This window comes from Bombyx mandarina, chromosome 07, assembly GCF_030267445.1.
Source record: "Bombyx mandarina strain Sakado chromosome 07, ASM3026744v2".
Lineage (NCBI taxonomy): Eukaryota > Metazoa > Arthropoda > Insecta > Lepidoptera > Bombycidae > Bombyx > Bombyx mandarina.
Genome location: NC_143214.1, coordinates 12,675,127 through 12,693,595, shown reverse-complemented (window position 1 = coordinate 12,693,595; position 18,469 = coordinate 12,675,127). Strand labels below are relative to the sequence as shown.

The following is an 18,469-nucleotide window of genomic DNA, read 5'->3' as shown; positions in this document are numbered from 1 at the left end:
TGGTACGTAAAATGGTCCTTTTCTATGCCATGCTGCTGGTGTAGGTGTAAGGCTAGACATCTGTTTAGCTAGGCGTACCGCGAAGGAAGTAACATCACTGGTAGTGTGATCTTCGTATGGAAATAGAAATTGCCCAGGTAAGCGTAAAGGTTCTCCATACACCAGCTCGGCAGCAGAAGATTGAATGTCTTCCTTCCAAGAAGTACGGATACCGAGCAGCACCAGTGGTAAAGCTTCGGTCCATTGGCTAGTACTGTGGCACATTATTGCTGCCTTCAGCTGGCGATGGAGTCTCTCAATCATCCCGTTAGAGCTTGGATGGTAAGATGTCGTACGGAAATGCCTAGCTCCCACCATGGACGTGATGGACTTGAAGAGAGCTGATTCGAACTGTCGACCCTGGTCGGTGGTAACTTGAGTGGGACAGCCGAACCTTGATATCCATCCTGATACGAGAGCAGTTGCGCAAGCTTCAGCAGTGATCTCCATCATCGGTATTGCCTCAGGCCATCGCGTAAAGCGGTCGATGACGGTAAGGCAATATCTGTAATTAGAAGAAGGGGTTAGTGGTCCTACAATGTCGAGATGGATACAGGAGAATCTCGACGTGGTCAAAGGAAAACGGGAAAGTGGGGCTGTTGTGTGACGGGTAACTTTGCATCGCTGGCAGTGCAAGCAATTCCTTGACCAATCTCTGCAGTCACGACGTATTCCAGGCCATACAAATCGTTCGGTCACAAGTCGGACTGTAGCAGCACCACCTGGATGGCTAAGACAGTGCAGTGAGTCGAAAACTTGCTTCCGAAAATCAGGTGTGACGTAGGGTCTTGGCGGTTGCACTGACATGTCACAGTACAGTTCCGTGTGTGATCCAGCTGGAGCTATCTTCCGTAGCTTTAGTGACGATCCCTTGCTGAGTAGGTTTTGTAGTTCGGGATCTGATTCCTGTGAGAGGGCTAACTGATGGAAGTCAATGGCTTGTACCTCCTCTATACGTGACAACGTGTCTGCCACAATATTCTGCGTACCAGGTATGTACCTTATATCAGTGGTGAACTGTGCGATAAAATCAAAATACCTGTACTGTCTTGGAGAACAATTATCTTTTGACCTAGAGAAAGCGTAAACGAGTGGTCGGTGGTCGGTGTATATACTAAAGTTTCTAGTTTTTTTTTTTTTTTTGTTTTTTTTATTGCTTAGATGGGTGGACGAGCTCACAGCCCACCTGGTGTTAAGTGGTTACTGGAGCCCATAGACATCTACAACGTAAATGCGCCACCCACCATGAGATATAAGTTCTAAGGTCTCAGTATAGTTACAACGGCTACCCCACCCTTCGAACCGAAACGCATTACTGCTTCACGGCGGAAATAAGCGGGGTGGTGGTACCTACCCGTGCGGACTCCCAAGAGGTCCTACCACCAGTGATTACGCAAATTATAATTTTGCGGGTTTGATTTTTATTACACGATGTTATTCCTTCACCGTGGAAGTCAATCGTGAACATTTCTTGAGTACGTATTTCATTAGAAAAATTGGTACCCGCCTGCGGGATTCGAACACCGGTGCATGTTCAGCTTCTACCATATGCCTAAAATATTTAATTGCTTCGTATATCGCTAGTAACTCCCTGTCATATGGACTGTACTTCCTCTGACTCTTTTACCTTCTCTCCTGCCAACATACTGTGTAGAGGTGCTTCAATAGTCGCTGCATCAGGAATGAACCTTCTATAGAAATTCAACATACCGAGAAACCTTCGGAGCTCCTTCACTGTTCGTGGTACAGGAAATTCCTGGATAACCTGGACTTTCTCTTGAAGAGGACGTGTACCTTCAGCAGAAACATGATATCCGAGGAAACTGACTTCATTTCTACCCCAAGAACATTTGGCTGGGTTGATTAGGACGCCATACTCTTTTAGTCTGGCAAGTACCTGTCGCACATGGGTCATGTGAAGATCACGTGACTCGGAAAAAATTAACAAATCGTCCATGAACCCATAGCAGAAGTCATTTAAGCCTGTGAGCACTTCATCAATAAACCGCTGAAAAGTTTGAGCTGCGTTTCTTAGACCAAATGTCATGTACGGGAACTCAAACATGCCAAAGGGTGTGGTGATCGCTGTCTTGGGTATGTCAGAGGGATTTACGGGAATCTGATTATAAGCTTTAATAAGATCAATTTTTGAAAAGATAGTACATCCAGAAAGCTGCTGACTAAAGTCCTGAATGTGGCGTACAGGATATTGATCGGGCACGGTACGAGCATTTAGTGCACGGTAATCACCACAGGGTCTCCAGCCATCATCCTTCTTTCTGACCAAGTGCAGCGGTGAGGACCATGGGCTTGACGAACGCCTTGCCGTGCCACATGCTAGCATGTCGTCAAATTCTTTCTTGGCGTGTCGCAAGCGTTCGGGATCCAACCGTCTAGGTCTACTCGTAACTGGTGATCCAGACGTAGTTTTAATAAAGTGCATAGTGTTATGCTTAGGTGTACTTACAGTACCCGCAGGTCGTGTAACTTCTGGGAACTCACGTAGAAGCTGGTGAAATACTGAATCACCGGAAATTGTCTTGACCGATGCCACGCTATCCGGAACTTTTTGATGAGATGCTGGCACAGCTAGTGAAGTAGTCCCATCTATAATTCTGTGATTACGGCAGTCAATTAGCAGGTTGTAAAAATTTAAAAAATCAATACCAATAATTGGCTTTGCAATGTCTGCAATGGTAAATTTCCAAGAGAAAGCACGGCGCAGTCCCAAATCTAATGTTATCTGTATCTGTCCATAGGTATGTATTACTGAACCATTTGCGGCAGTTAAGCTATACTTGGCTTGCGTACAGGGTGTTCTCATAGCTGATCTAGGATACACACTCCACTCTCGGATCGTTTGGAGCCTCTGGGTCTGCGGAGGGACTTCGGTTCCCTCTGTATTTTGTACCGTATGTTCCATGGGGAGTGCTCTGAGGAATTGTTCGAGATGATACCAGCATCTCGTTTTTACCATCGCACCGCCCGCCACCGGAGTAGAGTTCATCCATACTACCTGGAGCCACTGCGATCATCCACAGTGCGTTTCCAGAGATCTTTTTTGCCACGTACCATCCGGCTATGGAATGAGCTCCCCTCCACGGTGTTTCCCGAGCGCTATGACATGTCCTTCTTCAAACGAGGCTTGTGGAGAGTATTAAGCGGTAGGCAGCGGCTTGGCTCTGCCCCTGGCATTGCTGAAGTCCATGGGCGACGGTAACCACTCACCATCAGGTGGGCCGTATGCCCGTCTGCCTACAAAGGCAATAAAAAAAAAAAAAAAAAAAAAACACACACAGGTCCGACCCTGTATCAACCAAAAATTGTATTTTAGAATGTCGGTCAGATATGAAAAGTCGGCCTGAATTAGTTGGACAGTCATAGGCCGCTACTTCCGGCTGTCCATGGAGTTTTCCGACTGCCATTGACATGGTTTCCGACATTTTGTTGCTCGACCAGAGAAATTAAAATGGTACCAACAATGAGGGTGGTTTTCAGGTGGCTGACGTAATCGTGACCGTGACCTAGACCTGTCCCTTTTCTGCCTACTCCGTGACCGTTGGCGTGCCTGATGATAACCACGGTTCATGTTTGTAGTGAGCAATGCTACCTGCTTTGTTAATTCACTAATCTGGTTGGCCATAGTCTCAATAATTGTTGTGGGCATACCTTGAGCTGAAGTCGGCGCGGAGTGGGCTGTACTCGCTACCTGGTATGGTGCAGAGGGTGCAAGTTCGTGTATTTTATCCGCCAGGTCAGCTAACTTATCGAGTGGAAGATCCGACTGGGAAGCTACAATAGTCTGTATATTACTCGGCAATCGACTCGACCACAACGTTTTCACGAAATCGTCCGGCACTGAAGGTCCTGCCAGGTTACTCAAATGTCTCAAAAACTGAGACGGTTTGCGGTCCCCTAACTCTTCATGCATTAATAATTGTTTTACCTTCCGTTCTTGAGATGCAGATAACCGTTTAATTAATTCCGTTTTCAGTTTGTTATATTTTTCTTCGGTCGGGGGGTTGGTTATAATATCTTTTACCTCCGATATGTGTCTGTGCTCCAAAACGGCGATGACGGAATAAAACTTTGTGGAGTCCGTTTTGATATTCGCCAACACGAATTGGCCCTCCACCTGCGCGAACCATAGCTCTGGTTCCTCTGGCCAAAACGGGGGTGGACGGAAACCGATTCTCGACGTTTCTAGCGAGGCAGCATATGAGGTACCCTCCGTGTCCAAAAATTCGTCCGGCGTCGCTGCTGGCTGCTTTCTTTGTTGTGGCTCCATGTTCCGTGTTCGTATTCGGCGTCACCAATTGTGGTACCAACTATGGTTTTGTTGCAGTGAAATGATACCACTAATTACAATTTTATATTTAATTAAATAGCGATCAAATAATACAAATGTTAATAGCGAAGCACCAGCGTATGTTTTGTCTCGAACTCAACCGAATGACCACCTTTTGCGAGTACCGACGAATATTATATAAAGTGCGATGCTCCAGCGCAGGGCCGTACTCAGCGCAGGGCCGCACTCAGACTCGCTACAGCGGGTAAAAAAAATTCGAACCAATTCCTATATTCGCAGCTAAAGAATTCTTTATTCGCAAATCTAATCGATATATCGGTACAAACACGTTGATAAAAACTATTCCAATATCTACACGTATCCAACCGAATATCCTTCGTGAACGCATCGTCTAATGGACTTATTAAAAAGCGAACTAAATCTTATTACATCTATGCCTAAAGTACTTTTTTTATTATTTTTGTCACCTAGGAACGTCTCCCCTATAATCTCATTTAGTAAATTTAGATTTAGATTAGCTTAGACTATTATTATTATTATTTTATTGCTTAGATGGGTGGACGAGCTCACGGCCCACCTGGTGTTAAGTGGTTACTGGAGCCCATAGACACCTACAACGTAAATGCGCCACCCACCTTAAGATATAAGTTCTAAGGTCTCAGTATAGTTACAACGGCCGCCATTCCCTTCAAATCGAAACGCATTACTGCTTCACGGCAGAAATAGGCAGGGCGGTGGTACCTACCCGTGCATACTCACAAGAGGTCCTTCGCATCAGAATCGTGACCCACTGAGAAAATCCGGCGAGAAACTTAGTGGGCTTAGCGCTGCCTAAAAAGTCCCTAACACACCCAGTACCTACTAATAACGTTCAATATTCGATAGTAAGACCGAAGGCAGGTGATTTCGCTTCGACCACATTTTTTCTCTAACAATTAATCAGTGTAGCATCTGTTGTATAATTACCAGCCATTTTGAAGGGTTAATCAAATATAATAAAGAAATTAGAATACACCGGCGGACATGTGCATTCGTTTTTATCGGTTAATTACAATGGTTTTTTTTTTTTTGTGACCTAACCTAAATTCCTTTAGACTACACGGAAACGAAATAACTTTTCTTAATGCGCTACATAGATGGACGAGCCCATGGACCACATGTTGATAAGCAGGTACCGTAGCTAATACACATAAATTAAAACACCCGGGAACCCATGATTGTTTCACGAAAATAGGCAAAAAATTACATGTTGACTTGAAGCATACCCTGCCACAATTATCACCATGCTTAAGCGTAGAATGGAGTATCTGGATAGATCTAAAGGTTGTAAATACCAGGTCATAAAATCTCAAAAAAAAAGGAGTATCTGGTATTCGGTATCTCATATTCGGAAGTGGAAGATGGAAAGAAATTCACCGCACCTCTAAGTTCATCCCTAGTCACAGAACGTGTTACACCTACCCTTCAAGAACTATATATATATTTTTTAATATTCACACTACATCTTCTTCGTAAAATGTCCACTCATTCTGTTTTTTAGGACAGAAACGCCGCGGAAGTCGGTCGGGAGTAAGTTTTTTTTTTTTTGTTCTGACAACATTTTTTATTACATGTCATTACAATATCGGGCCAGAGACAATGAAAAAGTTTAGATTTTGATTTGATGTGATAGTGGCTGTGATGTTACGAACATCTGTCGGTCGTTTTAATAATCTTTAGTTCGCTCAGCTCTTTTTGTTATGACCACCATAGATTATACACTTAATATTTAAGAGTTATATTGTGGATTTTGGACTCGTTATTTAATTTTAGAAATAGACGAGCTATCGTCCTTTCTAGCGGACTCTAGTACTAAGTGGTAATAGCTAAATTTTTTACAAACGTAAATTGGAACGCTGGCTCACAACGCATCTATTATTAAGTGATTACCTTATTACCACAGTGTGAAAACTTTTACGCTCCTTAAGATGCGGTATTAAATACTCAATGGCATTAGATGAATGGTTCTCCTGCCCTTAAAACCGTATGCTTGATTTTAATATTATATAGGTTCTACTCGTCTATCTGAACTTAACTATTTACATCTAATGGCATTGAAACATAGATTAACAAATAGCAATGTGTAGCCTTTATTAAAGAACTAACAACGGTTACAAAACTTTTTAAACAAAAACTTTTTAGTAAAGAATTCGCACGGTGACATCCGTCTTAATCTTTACACGAAAAAAAAAAAAAAAAATACAACTCATCTCCAACCTGCATTCATATAACGTTAATGTTATTCAAAAGTACAGTATTACGCATATCAATCACGTTGCAAGTGTGGAAAGAAGCTAATCGAATGCGCGCACATCCGTCCGCCATTGTTTAGTCACCGAAGCACTGTCATTAGCGCCTTTTTTCAAAACCCCCAAACATTATTCAAATTAAGAACTGACAATACGAAATGTTTTTGTTTATCTCCTTCGAGAAGGAGAATTATGAAAGACCTTTTTTTGTATGAAGGGATTACGAGAGATATTACGGATACGTTTTTTTTTTGTTTTGTTTTGTTCGTAACGCGCCTAATTACTTTCATATTTGAATTTTGAATATCAGTTTACGTTTTCGCACGGTTGTGAAAAGACGTGTTTGTCCCGTTGCGGTAAGTGAGCGGATAATTACATAGCGTTGGATGCTAGTTATGTTAATTATACGAAGCAGTAGTTAAATTGTTCATATTATACAACTCATTTAGGAGCCGAAAGTCTAAAAAGATCATGTTATGACATTTGAAAATATTTAGAAATTCATAAGACATTATTTATTAGGCTTCGAAGTAGCTCTCAGTTTCTCGCCGGATCTTCTCAGTGGGTCGCTATTCCGATACGATGGTAGATTCTGCGAAGCACTGCTTTTGTTAGGGCTAGTGTAAGCAAATTCTCTCAGACCGAGCACGTCAGCTCACCCTCGCGTCCTGGCGTATGTGGAATAACCTCTTAGGCTACCAGCGATAAAGTAAGGAAGAAAAGATAAGAAGACATGATATGCCAATAGCGCAGTGACATGAAAAAAAAAATGTGTATTTTTTTTTCAAACAAAGACGGAGGTTATGCCTATAAAAATAAATTGTTATGGATATAAGGCGTTCTGATTTTTACGCATTTAAAACTAAAAGAAAGTTAGCATCGTGGTTCATTTACCACCACCTTGCCTGTTTCTGCCATGAAGCAGTAATGCCTTTCGGTTTGAAGGGTGGGGCAACCGTTGTACCTATCTACTTAACTCCAGGTGGGATGTGATCTCGTCCGCTAAGCAATAAAAAAATGGGAGTCATCCGGACATTCGTGGAATATCTATGGTTTATTGCTTAAGTCCACGGGCATCAACAACATAATTGACGCCGCCCGCCTCGAGATATGACATTTAAATCTCACAGCGTCTTCAAATTTAAGATTGGATATTGAAAGTCGTTGATTCGTATTCAACAGATATCAGAATTAGATCTCTAAGAAACTAGGCAGTTACAGGTTTTTTAAGCAATTACGCCTTTGACACGTGCTAAATTGCCATCTTGAAGACGAGACGCTGAGGAATTTCAAAATCTCTTTCAAATTTCGAAGTCGTCGTGGCCTAAAGGATAAGACGTCCGGTGCATTCGTGTTGAATGATGCACCGGTGTTCGAATCTCAGGCGGGGTACCAATTTTTCTAATGAAATACGAACTCAACAAATGTTCTCGATTGACTTCCGCGGTGAAGGAATAGCATCGTGTAATAAAAATCAAACCAGCAAATTTTAATTTGCGTAATTACTGGTGGTAGGACCTCTTGTGAGTCCGCGCGGTCAGGTACCATCACCGCGCCTATTTCTGCCGTGAAGCAGTAATGCGTTTCGGTTTGAAGGGTGGGACAGCCGTTGTGTTATGTTATGCCCCTCACACTAGTACCTAAGTCATATATCAATTCTCATAAACACATAATGTACTCTAACTCTTAGTTCTTAAGTTCTAAATCATTGTTACTATATAACATACTTATTTCCTCATGTTACTAAATCATATGTATATTGTTTACTTTACATCAGATCTTCATTTGGAATTAGAACATTAGTTAATATTGTATTCCTTTCACATTGGTAAAATTCCGTCATTTACTAATTATGTCCTTACGGATTCTAAATATGTTTACCAATAAGGTTCATAGTCTAAATCGTATAAATAATCGTATCGTATAATAAATAAATCGTATAATAAAATTATTACTAATTGTTTAGTAAATACTATTTATGTATAAATTATCTTTCTCCTTGAAACTGAGGAGTTCGTTATCAATCTTCAAGCTTCTAACATCGTAACTCTGTCCGTGTAACATCAGATTTTTGTAAAGGATAAATAAATTCAGTGTGTAGTATTAATATAACGTTTTTTTTAAAACTACAAAACCGCTCACCGCGTAACAGTTGTAACTATACTTTGAGACCATAGAACTTATATCTTAAGGTGGGTGGCGCATTTACGTCGTAGATGTCTATGGGCTCCAGTAACCACTTAACACCAGATGGGCTGTGAGCTCGTCCACCCATCTAAGCAATAAAAAAAAAACTACCAACGAAATTATAGGAAAGCGATTTTTGCAAAAATTAAATCACAAGTGGATGTTTCCGATATCGCAATTTTCATATCAACACGGCTGTTCATTATGAGCAGCAGGTGTCTGAACGCCCTATAAATATCTCTTTAGCTAAACCTTTTTATGAATAAATTAAAATATTACATATACAAGAGATAATTACTGTGCAGATATCGAAAGAAAAAAATATAGTACTGTATCTCACGAGAAATTTCCCGCGATCACTTTAAATGCAGAAAAAAAAAACAAAAGCCACAGACTAACCTACAAAGGATTAGTTTTTACTAGACCAAAAAAAATCACCTTCAAGACATCGTGAGACACGAATAAAATTAAACACACGCCATAATGTTCGTATGCAAATAAGTTACGTGACCACTTTTTAAAATAAAAAAAAGGTAAAACAAACAAAAAAGCTAGTAAAAACTCGATAAAAAAATCCGCAGTCCACGCGGCCATAACCCTTCCCTCTAAAATTTTTAATTTGCATACGTACTCTGTTTTTTTTATTACTGAAACAGATTATGCAAATTAGTTTTTTGGACATCATAAACGTGTGAGAGAAGATATCATGGATTTTTTTATTTTTGGAAAGAAAAAAAAAACTTGAGAAAGGGTTTAGTTTTTTAATGAGAGTATTCTCACGAGACTTCAGTTTTGCATAAATTAATACGTGAATTGTTTAATACATTCATAATGCTACTTTTATCTATTGGCTATTGGAAACAAAGTTATTAGTCCGCTTACTAGTTTGCTAACCTATTAGAATAAAAAATAAATTACGCTGTTTATTGTATCCAAACATTTCGCTGACATAGCCTCTCTCAAGGCTATCAGCTTAGGCATGAAAAAAAACTAGCATTTTAGTAAATTTACAGAAACCTACACGTATAAAACAGTGGGTCGAACTCCGCAATATCATTTTTATTCCTAATTATGAAATAGACCGCTTTTTTATTTGTCAATTTCGACATAAAATAGTTTTTATTTTGTGACGTCTGTACCTACATCTTTCAAAAAGTGGATCCTTTGATTATGTGTCTACCATACGACTGCTTACTGCTTACTGTTTTTTGTTCTTTCTTCCTTAGTATAGTCCATGTAGAATATTATAACACGAAAAAGTCTATGGATTTCATTCATTTGTAGCTGTTGTATATTCCAGAAACGCAAAGCAATATGAAAAATATCAACTTTTTTTTAAAATATGTATGTTGGGTAGGTACTCCTGAGATATATTTTTTTTTTATTGTGTCCCCTTTTTTTTCTACCTAAGCTTCTCAGCTCAAGGCTCTCGCCTTGAGAGGCTATTTCAGCGTGACCTTAACTAGTAGGTGAGCTCACGAGGCTCTAACCTGACGACGTTGCTAACACGAAGCTTAGCAAGAGCCGTACTTCGCAGAATCTACCACCGGATCGAAAACGTGACCCACTGAGAAGATCCGACGAGAAACTCAGTGGGCTGTGTCTGTGGGTTAATTTACTCGTCGAGCCCTTCGTCGCAAGCGACGGGTTCGACGAGAACGATGACCGGCGTGTCCCCAATAGCTCTACTATGAGGTGTTTCAGGATTATTTATTATTTTTGGGACACCCTGTATACGCGCATATAGGTACCTTATATAAAAATTTGCCCTTAAAACTAATTACACCAACGCTTCAGTATACAGTAGCAACCTTACAACATATAATTACATAAAAAAGAAACGTATTATAGAGTTTAAAAGAAACATTTCAACGCATAGTCTACATTTTATTTACGAAATTATTCAACACGCACTCATTCAAAAATACACAGAGTACATACAAACTACATAGAGTATAACTATCCATAAACAGCAGAGCCAATTCAAAAACTCCCTACATATAGAATATAATAAAAAAATAGACACAACCCATAATTTTTTCTATTATGTTTATTTTTTCTACCTGGGCTCGGGGTGGAGTTTACCACCCCGATATTTTTTTTACCCAATGCACTATTTCAAGGGTGGCAACAGTTTTTTTTTCTCTCCCAAACGGCAACCCCAATAGACGTAACTCGTTTTGAGAACAAAAGCTTTAACCCTTTATGTAAAATGCATTGAATTTATTTTTTTGTTGTAACGGTCGATCTTAACGAAGGGTTAACATCGAAGGGGGGCATAGTTTTTGCGCCCTACACGATGTTTTGGCGGCTAAAATTGTCGGCTGCACGCGAAGAAACGAAATAGTTCCGAGAAATCAGTAATTTGCCTTATTTAATCGGCTTTCGTCCGTAATTCGTATGTTTCGAACGGAAATCTGATCGAGTTTTTGTTACCCTGAATTTTAGTGATTTCGTTTTTATATTTCGACTTGACTATACGTCAAAACTATAGGTATATAATACAGTTGGTAACCAATAAATGTGGAATAATATACTCTTATTGGATTCAGAAAGTCAAGATACGTTTAATTTTATATCCAAATTTTAATAAGCTTTACTGATCTACGCTTTTTTTATTATTATTGCCCTTGTAGACAGACGAGCCTACGGCTCAGCTGATGGTGAGTGGTTACCGTCACCCATGGACTTCAACAATGCCAGGGGCAGAGCCAAGCCGCTGCCTACCGCTAGAAAGCTGCCTACTCTTTACAAAAGAACCACTGAATACTTATTTCCTCAAAGGGACTTTGTAATGCGTATTGGTAAATCGCTAAGCCCACAATCATGAGCTGCTGCAACTTGAAGGTCATCGTTCCTTCATTTACCAGTCAAGTCACTTGGTACCACTTTTCATACAGCAGCCACGTTTTTTGGCCTTTGTTAACATTGTCGTCAAACATCAAAGACACGTCCCTGAGGACGCCCCTCCCACGAGAAGGTCGGCCCTAATTCGATCTTGTCTGGTCATCAAACTCCACAAAGCCCTCCACCAATCCAAGGATCGTAGCTTATGGAGAACAATTGCGAATGAGAGACTGATGCCGCGGGAGAGTTACGACCCTTAGTAATGACGAGAGCGACGCAAGGACGAGGACGACGACACATTTAGCTTTACACCCTTTGTCTGTCTGACAAACAAAAAAAAGTGTGTGTGTCCGCTCCGACGCACGACTGGAGTTTACTCCTCAAGAACGATTATAAAATAAATATTCGTGCTATTCCATGGTCGTCAATATCCAAATAAAATAATGAGAGAAACGCGCGATCAGTACGAGGCTTTGTGGCGGACTGCCGGCGCAGCAGCCCGGCGTCACCTGCGATAACGCGGCCGCGCGTTGGCTCCTGATTGGCGCGCGCACGCATCACGCAATCAGGAGCCAATCAGGCGCATAACGCATTTCGTGTGACATGCTAGTACGATTTTGATTGGCGCGCGCACGCATCACGCAATCAGGAGCCAATCAGGCGCATAACGCATTTCGTGTGACATGCTAGTACGATTTTGATTGGCGCGCGCACGCATCACGCAATCAGGAGCCAATCAGGCGCATAACGCATTTCGTGTGACATGCTAGTACGATTTTGGTCCCCATAATTTTCATACCCCGGGCCTATATATGTAAATCGATTCTAAAGGAGTAAACTCCAATTAACGAGACACAAAACAAACGACTAACAAATATATGAAAATACAATAATGAGAGAAACGCGCGATCAGTACGAGGCTTTGTGGCGGACTGCCGGCGCAGCAGCCCGGCGTCACCTGCGATAACGCGGCCGCGCGTTGGCTCCTGATTGGCGCGCGCACGCATCACGCAATCAGGAGCCAATCAGGCGCATAACGCATTTCGTGTGACATGCTAGTACGATTTTGATTGGCGCGCGCACGCATCACGCAATCAGGAGCCAATCAGGCGCATAACGCATTTCGTGTGACATGCTAGTACGATTTTGATTGGCGCGCGCACGCATCACGCAATCAGGAGCCAATCAGGCGCATAACGCATTTCGTGTGACATGCTAGTACGATTTTGGTCCCCATAATTTTCATACCCCGGGCCTATATATGTAAATCGATTCTAAAGGAGTAAACTCCAAAAAAAGTGTGTGTGTCCGCTCCGACGCACGACTGGAGTTTACTGGATATAAAAAATTAAACGAAACAATACGAGAAATAGTTCTATATTACGACAACACGATACACTACAGATTATTAACAAATTAACGAGACACAAAACAAACGACTAACAAATATATGAAAATACAATAATGAGAGAAACGCGCGATCAGTACGAGGCTTTGTGGCGGACTGCCGGCGCAGCAGCCCGGCGTCACCTGCGATAACGCGGCCGCGCGTTGGCTCCTGATTGGCGCGCGCACGCATCACGCAATCAGGAGCCAATCAGGCGCATAACGCATTTCGTGTGACATGCTAGTACGATTTTGATTGGCGCGCGCACGCATCACGCAATCAGGAGCCAATCAGGCGCATAACGCATTTCGTGTGACATGCTAGTACGATTTTGATTGGCGCGCGCACGCATCACGCAATCAGGAGCCAATCAGGCGCATAACGCATTTCGTGTGACATGCTAGTACGATTTTGGTCCCCATAATTTTCATACCCCGGGCCTATATATGTAAATCGATTCTAAAGGAGTAAACTCCAAAAAAAAACACTATCAAGATTAATTATATTGACTAACTAGCTGTACCCGTCCGCTTCGCTGGACATTTAAAATTAACATTATTATTTCTCACCCCCACAAAGATTCTCATCATTAACGCCCCCGCAGCTGGTGTAGGGAGTCCAACACTCATATAAATATTAGCCTATCCATTAAGCACATGTATTATCGGTTGTACGGTTCAGTAGTTATAACGGAACATCCGTAAAAACCTATATATTAGTATAGATAGACAGTAAATCATCTTGTTCGACATTATAATTAAAAAAAATATGGTATAATTTTTCCGCTTTCAGTGGTTGTGACGTCAGCACCGTCTAATGAAGCAGAGTTGCAACTGTACAGGGTGATGCAGCGAGCCAGCCTCCTGGCGTATTACGACACTCTACTTGAAATGGGTATGTCTGACTTCACTGTCAGTTGATTTTAATGTATCCTAGAGTATTGCAGGCCTTTTGTGTTGATTCAAGACAGCGAAACTCCCAAAAAAGGATCTCGGCTCAGCAAAAATTTTTTAGAATATACTATTGATATCCGGTCACATTTTGATGTGATTTTGGCTAAATACACGACATACTAGGTGTTACACTTAAAAATTTAACTAAATCGGATGGAACAAAGTCGTAATGACAATCATCATCTAACCGTCTTAAGAGTGATCTCGGAACGGCCCTTAATAATCTCCTCACTTCCTTCAAGCACAAAGTCTACTTATAATCTTAAAAACCATAGCAAAATTTACCATACCCAAAAAAACCTAGTTAACCTTCCAGAGCCACATAAATATGCATCAACTTTTAATTGTAAATCTTCATTCACTCATACTCCGAACTATCGACAAAAACGTGTGATTGTAAGAAAAAATATCATCACACTAACTAATCATTAAATTTTCTATGTAAGTATGCAAATTTATGTCGTGGCCATTTCACGAAGGGGGAGAGAGAAAAAAAAAACTTACTAGACTAATATAAGACAGGCGAGACCCTCTTTCGTGAGTGAATAATTTAAAAGGCGAAAGAATCGAAAGAAAAAAAAAAACTACCAAAAGTTCCTAATTTGCATTTTACGTTTTGGTTGTTCGCGCGCTTTTTACTGTCGCCGGCTGCGGAAGCGAAATTGTATATATTTAAGTATGTATTTTTTTAAAGTTACAATTCCATTTAAAAGAAAAGTTAAATTTATTTCAAATTTATATAGTATTCGTTTTAATATTAATGTCAAAGATACGCTCTATTCTACTGGAATAACGTCTTTTCCGAAACTAAATATGATAGATAATTAATAGAAAGACGAGATAAAACTGGCCAATTATAACGGACAGACTATTGTGTCGCAAGATCCAGGGCCTTATAAGGTTCTTAACTAAATCTCGCCGCTAATTCCGACAGTTTTATATCCGAGGTAAAATATATTCTGTCGTGAAGCTATAAGCCACATCAAAGAACAATATGAATACGTATATAACGTATGTAGGGATTGGTAAGAACGGAACGTGTGAAAAGAGTATAAAACGGAGCGTTGTGATGTGAGTGAGAAAAAACGATAAGAACGGTAAAGAGACTGACAGATGGCGAAGACGATTATTAATTTTTTTTTTATTGCTTAGGTTGGTGGTTAAGTTGTTACCAGAGCCCTCCTCCTCGCGTCGTTTCCTCACTGCTGAGGGTCGTGACCATTATAATTCGACATGATTTTACTCCTTGTGATGTCCCGCCAGCGCCTCCGATCATTGGCCGCATGAAGAGCGTCGTGGAATGGGATCTCTAGTGTGGGGCCAGAGCCCATAGACATCCAAAGCGTAAATGCGCCATCCACCTTGAAATATGAGTTCTGAGGTCTAAGTATAGTTACAACGGCTGCCCCGCCCTTCAAACCGAAGCACATTACTGCTTCACGGCAGAAATACGCAGGGCGGTGGTACCTACCCGTGCAGACTCACAAGACGTCCTACCACCAGTACGATTATATGAGCAAGGCATAAAAAGGCCATTCCCGATCCTGCGGAAAGAATGGAAAGCAGTCGACGTCGCCCAAAACATGTCATTTCGGATCCTCCCGATCCACTAACGGTGCTTCTAGGTACTTCAAGCACCGGTCACCGTTCTCGTCGAACCCGTCGCTTGCGACGAAGGGCTCGACGAGTAAATTAACCCTCAGACACAGCCCACTGAGTTTCTCGCCGGATCTTCTCAGTGGGTCGCGTTTCCGATCCTGTGGTAGATTCTGCGAAGCACGGCTCTTGCTAGGGTTCGTGTTAGCAACGTCGTTAGATTTGAGCCCCGTGAGCTCACCTACGAGTAAAGGTTACGCTGGAATAGCCTCTCAAGGCTACCAGCTTAGGTAGGAAAAAAAAAAAAAGCATAAAAAGGGGTCACTTAATTTTTAATTGAAAAACCGTAAGATTTTGGAAGAGAACAATAAAAGTGCAACAATGGGATATTTTTTGCGTCACGATCCCAATTCTACACGTATTTTACGAACCTTATCTAGGGTAAGAAAAATAAATTTTGAAATCCAATTATATCATCAAACAATCGTCCTCGCCGGAAATTTTCAAGCTCAGATTAGAATCGCACTACCTTGCACAACGCTCCTACGATATAATTGTACAAGTTGCTACTTATTTTGTATTTACTTGCATATTTTTAGTATTTATTTGTGATTAATCGTATGTAAGTCTATCTTATATTGTATTTATTTTTCATATGTGTACATAAGTATATATTTTTATGTAAGTTTATTAAGATATAGCACCGTTCAGTTCGCTTATTCCTCTCCCTGCAAGGTTGCCTGGAAGAGATCGCTTTCAGCGGTAAGGCCGCCAATTTATGTCACCGACTGTTATTTGTTTTATATGCTTACTCTGTAGGTACATATGGTGTTAAATAAAGTGTTATATTTTTATTATTATTATTTTTCCAGGAGGCGACGACGTTCAACAACTATGCGACGCTGGCGAAGAGGAATTCTTGGAGATCATGGCCCTAGTGGGAATGGCCTCCAAGCCTCTCCACGTTAGACGCCTTCAGAAGGCCCTGCAGGAATGGGTTAACAATCCCGCACTCTTCCAAATACCGATCGTCCCTAATTTATGTCCAAGCGAAAACCCCTTCATACAGTGTAACCAAAGGCTGATTAATATACTGCCAGCTCACCCTAATGTACTTCCAAGAACCGTTGCTTCACCCGAGAGCAGACCCATGTACAGTCCCTCTCCAGGAGCCCCAGAAAACAGCTGTGGTTCCACAACCTCCCAACCTAACGATAGTCCAACAAACACCTTTACCAAAATAGTCCTACCCCCGTCCCCTGCCCCAACTGCCCCCATAACCACAACCGTATCAAGGTCGTTTTCCCCCCAAAGCGCGTGTCCACCTGCATCAGCGGGCTCTAGTCCAGGCTCCGTGACGTCACCAGTCCAAATAACTCCAGTGCTATTGGACGTTCATGTACAAAAGCTATCGGCGGCCGCGGAAAAGTTGAGTAAGCATTTGCCTCAATTGGAGCCGAAGCCGCAGAACACGAAAAAGAAGATGTGCAAGGATCTAGAGCTAGTCATGTTGATGGCCGAGTCGGATCCTAGGAGGATGGAGGAGATCAGGAAGTACGCTGCGATCTACGGGAGGTTTGACTGCAAGAGGAAACCAGAAAAGCCTCTGACGTTGCACGAGGTAAACATGAACATCTAGTGTTGAAGAAATTATTTTTTTTTTTATTGCATAGAATCTGGTGTCAAGTAGATACTGGAGTCCATAGACATCTGAGAAATTGTTCGAGATGATACCGGCATCTCGTTTTTACCATCACACCGCCCGCCACCGGAGTTGTTGAGTTCATCCATACTACCTGGAGCCACTGCGGTCATCCACAGTGCGTTTTCAGAGGTCTTTTTTGCCACGTACCATCCGGTTATGGAATGAGCTTCCCTCCACGGTGTTTCCCGAGTGCTATGACATGTCCTTCTTCAAACGAGGCTTGTGGAGAGTATTAAGCGGTAAGCAGCGGCTTGGCTCTGCCCCTGGCATTGCTAACAACGTCACCATCAGGTGAACCGTATGCTAGTCTGCCTACAAAGGCAATAAAAAAAAATCTACAACGTAAATGCCGCCACCCATCTTGAGATATGAGTTCTAAGGTTTCAGTATAGCTATAACGGCTGCCCTGCCCTTTAGACCGAAACGCGTTACCGCTTCACGGCAGAAATAGGCAGTGTGGTGGTACCTACCCGTGCGGACTCACAAGAAGTTCCACCAACAATCTACTACCGGATCGGAATCGCGACCCACTTAGAAGATCCGGCGAGTAACCACCACGCAAATTATCATTTTGCTGGTTTGATTTTTATTACACGATGTTATTCCTTCACCGTGGAAGTCAATCGTGAACATTTGTTGAGTACGTATTTTAGTAGAAAAATTGGTACCCGCCTGCGGGATTCGAACACCGGTACATCGCTCAACACGAATGCACCGGACGTCTTATCCTTTAGGCCACGACGACTTCAAATGATATGATGTCAATGAAATCAGTCAATGAAAACTGTTGCACTCGTTTCCAGGTAATGGTGAACGAAGCTGCAGCCCAGATGTGCCGATGTGTCCCTGCGCTGCTCACGAGGCGAGACGAGCTGTTTCCTTTAGCGAGGCAGCTTGTCAGGAGAGCTGGACTCCATTACTCCAAGCACGGGTGAGTTGGAATATTGTAAAACCGAGACTTAGAACTCAGGTTTTTTTTTTGTTATTGCTTAGATGTGTAGATGAGCTCACAGCCCACCTGGTGTTAAATGGTTAGTGGAGCCCATAGACATCTACAACGCAAATGCGCTACCCACCCTGAGATATGAGTTCTGAGGTCTCAGTATAGTTACAACGGCTGCCCCACCCTTCAAACCGAAACGCATTACTGCTTCACGG

At 41.9% G+C, this 18,469-nt stretch overlaps 1 protein-coding gene across 3 annotated transcripts in view; it reads left to right on the top strand.

The window, feature by feature from the left end:
- The window catches only part of nab (NGFI-A-binding protein homolog), a 54,914-nt gene that overhangs the window by 24,530 nt on the left and 11,915 nt on the right, over nucleotides 1–18,469 (top strand). For all 3 annotated transcript variants that reach the window (XM_089728871.1, XM_089728870.1, XM_089728872.1), the window contains exons 2-4: nucleotides 13,850–13,951; nucleotides 16,479–17,227; nucleotides 18,115–18,242. In XM_089728871.1, coding sequence (XP_089584997.1) covers nucleotides 13,850–13,951; nucleotides 16,479–17,227; nucleotides 18,115–18,242 — 979 coding nt within the window. The remainder of the gene's footprint in view (nucleotides 1–13,849; nucleotides 13,952–16,478; nucleotides 17,228–18,114; nucleotides 18,243–18,469) is intronic.